Genomic DNA, 5,510 nt, shown 5'->3' on the forward strand with positions numbered 1-5,510 from the left:
AATTCTTTCCGTTAGAAAAGCTCCAGTTTTAATGGTTTCTTTATTAAAAGAGATGAAATTGAAGAAAATGTGAAAACGAACATAATAAAGACATTTGATATGTTGGTTTAGCCAGGATGGAACAAGACACCTAACTTCGACCTTAATTTTATTTTATTGGACATTTTCACCAAGTATCTGTCTGTTGGATCATAAGATACAGAGGGGAAAGGTTCACCAAAAATTATGTTCTGAGTACTAATATGAAATTTACAAGCAAAATTAAGTATGATTTGTTTAAGAATGTAAATTTGTCTGTCTAATTACAGAAAGAATCACAACAGAGGACTGCTATATTTTTATACGTTTTTGAGTAAAAACTGATCTGCTAATGAAATTATTGACACTTATCTGGAGAACAATCCATTTGGCTGCCTGAAATCCTTATTAACATGGCTAAAACTTGTTTCATATTAGGCCTAGAATGGGGTTTTTCTGCCGTGCACAATATTCCGATACGAAGTAATTCACACATGTATTTTTCACCCTCTGCTTGGCCAGATACCAGTAGAGCTACAGGGATTACATTGCTAGTAAAACCTTGTCGTCCGTCTCCCATAACTCTTTTCCCCCATTCAACTAAACATTCCTCGTCACCATCCACGGCCCGTCTTCCTGTTGCAAGTTCCATTGCTAACACCCCATAGCTGTAAACGTCCCCTTTTGTCGTGGCTTGCCACGTCTGACCGTATTCTGGTGCAACGTAACCAATTGTTCCTGCAACCATTGTACTAACATGACTGCCTCCAGCATCCACCACCCGTGCAAGTCCAAAATCTGTAACACAGGCTTTTCCTGTCTTGTCAAGAAGTACATTGCTAGCCTTGACGTCCCTATGGACTATACTCGGGAAGCATTCATGGTGTAGGTAGACTAATGCGCTTGCTACATCTACTGCCACATCGATACGCCTTCTCCAGTTGAGGTGTATTCTGTCAGTAATAAGATCCTCTAAACTCCCACCTTCCATGTACTCATAAACCAAAAGTTTTTCTGATCCATCAAGGCACCATCCATAGAGTTTCACAAGGTTCGGATGAGGCCAACCGAAGCCATTCCCACTTAATACCTCCATTTCAGCCCGGAATTCTCTTTCCCCTTCAAGTCCCTCTCTTTGTAGTTTCTTCACTGCCACTTGCCTGCCATCAGGCAAGACTCCTCGATAAACTGTTCCTGATCCTCCTCTGCCAATAATTCTGTTCTCTGAAAAGCTCCAAGTAGCCTTCAAAATGTCATCATGTGTGAAGGTTGTTCTATCCAATCGGATAACCTTAACCATGCCTGATAACCATGGAGAAGATGCATCCGAGCTTGCTGCAAATTCGAGCTGAGCCTTCAAGTCCTTCAGTAGATATCCCGGTGCGTCTACTGGACTTTTGACCAAGAGGCAGACTATGACAGACACAAGCCCACATACTAAAAAAGTGAGTATCAAAGCAAGAACCACCAGAGTAGCACCTAGCTCTGTCGTCCTTTTAGCCTTTCCATTCTTGTTTCCTGAATTGTTGTTAGTTGTGTTATTAATGAAAGAAGGAAGGTGTAAAAGTGGATCCCCGAGGAACGACCATTTCTCAAAAGTTGACAACTGTCCAGTTGTTGGTATTACGCCAGAAACGTACGGGTTGTAGGAGACATTAAACTTGCTCAAATCATTCAAGTTATTCAAGCTAATAGGAAATGAACCTGAGAAGTTGTTATATGACAAATCCAGATTCTGCAGACACTTGAGGTTGCCAATTTGCCATGGAATTTCGCCAGAAAAATTGTTCTGCGAAACGTTAAGGACTATTAGTGGCAAACGTCCTATCTTGGGAGGGAATTTACCATATAATTGATTGCATGCCAAATTCACCATACTAAAATTCAGCATGTTTCCAATCTCGAGAGGGACCTCACCAGATAGCTGATTACCGCTAAGTTGGACGTAGCCAGATATCTGAAGAGTCCGAATATTTGTTCCCGGTAAGCACACTGAAAGTAGACCATATCCTTTAAGAATCTGGTCCCAAAGGCTTCGGCATTTTTTCTTTGTAAGGAGTTTATATATAAAGCTAAACGGGGGATAATCTGCTGGTATCCACCTCATCATTGTCAAACATTCCCCGGATCCAGCTGTGATCTTATCATTTTGCCTGTTTTTAAGGAAAGTAGGAGTCACATTCTTGCCAATGTTTGTTAATTCAGGTGGGATTTTCCCTGAAAGTTGATTGTTTGCCAGGTTCAACCACAAAAGGCTGCTGCAATTTCCCAGTTCTGAAGGGATTTCACCTGTCAATGAATTATTAGCAAACATTAACCACAAAAGCGAGGTTAAATTTCCCAAGCTTTTTGGTATTGGCCCGTTTAACTGATTGAAGGAAAGATCTAGGGCTTGAAGCCCTTTGAGATTTCCATATTCTGAAGGTATATTTCCTGTGAAGTGATTGTGGGCAAGAACGAGAAACCTCAAGCTTGTCATCCTGGAAATTTCAACAGGCAATGGACCAGAGAAATTGTTGAAACTCAAGTCCAACCGTGTAATGTTAGGCAGTTGGAGAATTCTTGAAGAATATAGCCCTCCAGTGTATGAATTTACATGCAACAAGAGAAATTTCACCTGCACCAATCGCCCAAAAATATCTTGTATAGCTCCTCCAAAGTTGTTTCTGCTTAAATCAAGAAAAACCAAGCTACTAAGATTTGTTAAAGACTCTGGAATTTCCCTGCTAAAATTGTTATTCCCCAAGTAAAGTGCCACCAGACTAGATAGCGATCCAATCTCTTCAGGAATTAGCCCTGTAAAATTGTTCTCCCGCAATGTTAAAACTTCTAAATCTTTGCACCTGAAAATTTCTGCAGGAAATTCTCCAAAGAAATGATTTTCAGACAAATCAAAACTCCGTAAACTACAATTCCGAGTGAAAATCCCCGAGGGAACTTTGCCAGAGAAATTGTTCTGTGCCACTGAAAATTCCTCGAGTCTATCAGAACCACGCCATATATCTCCAGTCAAATTATTCGAGCTGAGATCGAGATACTTCAGATTCCAGCACTTTTTGAAGATGCTTCCAACTTCGCCAGTTAAATTGTTTGAAGAAATATTCACCACTTTCAAATTTTGGCAATTTTGAGGAATTGCTAGTTCAATATGACCAATAATTCTATTAAGGGATAGATCAAGAATCTCCAGGCTGCTGAGCCCTGTCAAGTTGAACTCTCCAGTGATAATATTATGTGACAAATTCAGGAACTTAAGGTTCACACACCGGGCTAAATCTTCTAGTCCGATCCCTCCAATGGTATTTTGCGACAGGTCGAGGTAAGAAAGTTGTTTCAAGGCAGAAAAGTTAGTAGATATGTTACCCGACATCTTGCAGCCCGAAAGGTCGACCCTGGTGACACGATTCTCGAGGTTATCGCACATAATCCCGGGCCAGTCGCAGGGTGAGTCATCCCGTGGATTCCATTGTGTATATCTTCCTTGATTAACTGGATTTTGTTCTGACAGAAGTGACCTCAGTTGAAGCAATACCTGCCTGTCTGTCTCTAATGAGTCTCCAACCGCAAGCTTCCCTGTGATTCAGACACAACAAAAGCAAGTCAACTCATAGGATCATCCTCGGAAATCGTAAAAAATAAAAATAAAAATTGAGAAAAACCCGAAAATTTTTCATAAATCAAGAATATGATTAGTACCAGTAATGAGGATCAGTAGATTAAACAAAGCAAAGCAAAAAAATTTGTCAGCTTCCTCTTCTGACATGATTGACAAAATCTGATCTTCTTTTTTCTCGAAACTCAGAGTTTTATGGAGAAATTATTGAAACATGTTTTGAGGAAATTAATGACCCAAAAAAAGTATTGTAAGAGTTTAAAGAAACAACAGATTTCGGCTAGTCAAAGGTAAGAAAATGTAGTTGAGTATTTGCGCCTGCAGATGGACGAAACCCAAAACTTGGAACAATTGCACATATATACTTGCAAACTTATTTATGAATAGTTAATGAAAAATTTAACTTATATGTTGTTCTCTTATTAAAATAAGTGATTTTAGCTTTCTGGGTTGATGTTTTTTTGTTGATATTGTTCTGTGGTGGTCCTGGTGGAAGAGAGATACAACACTTTGTAACTATAACTTGGGTGGGGGTGGCGTGGACACGGTCAAGTTGACCAGTTTTGATGTTGTTGCTAAATTTGAATAAAACCCAAAATCTGAAGATTATTATTATTATTATTATTATTGCATTAATTTCAGTGTTTGGTATATGGTTCTACAATTTAAAGACTCGCATCTATTTATTTTTCTTTAGGTCCATCCATTCAATGAGTTATTCCATTTTTGCTGTCGATTTGGCTGTTTCTCCAATCAATTTTTGATACTTAATTACAATTTTGAGGTGTCGAAATTTAGAGGTAACATCTAATGATATTTTAAAATTGTAGTGAGATGTTGAGATTTTGATAGGGGATAGGTCACTCCACGCAAGAAAATTAAACCAATAAGAAAGAGAGGAGGAAAAGATTTTGTGCGGATTTGAAATAATGTTTAACTAACAGGGTTTGTGGAAGTTTAATTTGATTTTCAATGTATAAACTTTATTTGTGAAAAGTAGGAAGCATAGAGTTTGGTACAGTCTAAAGATTTGAAAACGTAACGTGTATTTTTTGTCATCAGTAGCGTATCATATCATATAATCTATAAGCACTACAATACAAAAGAATTATTGTATAGATAAAATTGAAATTCGTTACATAACTATTTATTATATAAAGTACGGTAACAATAAATGACTAATTTATATTGTATTAGATAACTACTTATCAGATAGAAAATAACTAAGGGTGTATTTGATTACATTTATTTTCTATGGAAAATATTAGTTTTCCATCCAAATTTTCACTTGGAGTGTTTGATTGCTATTTTTTTCCATGGAAAACATTTTTCAACTTTTGAAAATATGCCTAATTTTCCTTGTTTTTAAGGAAAATATTTTCCTTGGGTAGAGATGGTTTTTATTTTCCACAAAAGATGAAAAATATTTTATTTTCTAGACAATATTTTCCATGTCAATCAAAATTATTTTTAAAAGATAAATAAAAATATTCAATGAAAATTAACTGTGACAATATAATTGTCAAAAATCAGCAAAATAAATCATGTTTCTTGAGAAATACAGAATTCCCTTTTGAATACACATCATTGGTTTACGGACACTCCAAGAAAATAACTGTAAAAAAATTGCAATGAAACTGAAAATTAATAGAGCTGACTAAGAATTAATAATATATACTTCATTACTTTCCTTCATATTTTTCTCCTGTCAAATTATTTAAAAAAAAAAAAAAAAACTCTTTTTTACCTTACATAAGGGGTTTTCTGCACATTTTTTTTCGTCTTACATGCCAAATGTGTCCCATGATTATTGAGAGGGGGGGGGGGGGGGGAAAAAAACCAAAAAAAGACCAAAAAAAAACAAATTTTTAGGACAAAT

The 5,510-nt window shown here is 36.8% G+C and overlaps 1 protein-coding gene across 1 annotated transcript; it reads right to left on the reverse strand.

Moving 5' to 3' along the window:
* Positions 1–212: 212 nt before the first annotated feature.
* Positions 213–4,091, reverse strand: LOC111401594 (probable LRR receptor-like serine/threonine-protein kinase At1g74360). Its single transcript, XM_023029403.1, has 2 exons — positions 3,715–4,091; positions 213–3,591 (listed from the first exon to the last, which is right to left on the reverse strand). The coding sequence occupies exons 1-2, from the start codon at positions 3,779–3,781 to the stop codon at positions 377–379; spliced, it is 3,282 nt and encodes a 1,093-aa protein (XP_022885171.1). The 5' UTR covers positions 3,782–4,091; the 3' UTR covers positions 213–376.
* Between the last annotated feature and the right edge of the window lie 1,419 nt (positions 4,092–5,510).

The sequence above is a fragment of the Olea europaea genome, chromosome 10, assembly GCF_002742605.1.
Source record: "Olea europaea var. sylvestris chromosome 10, O_europaea_v1, whole genome shotgun sequence".
In the NCBI taxonomy this organism is placed as follows: Eukaryota; Viridiplantae; Streptophyta; class Magnoliopsida; order Lamiales; family Oleaceae; genus Olea; species Olea europaea.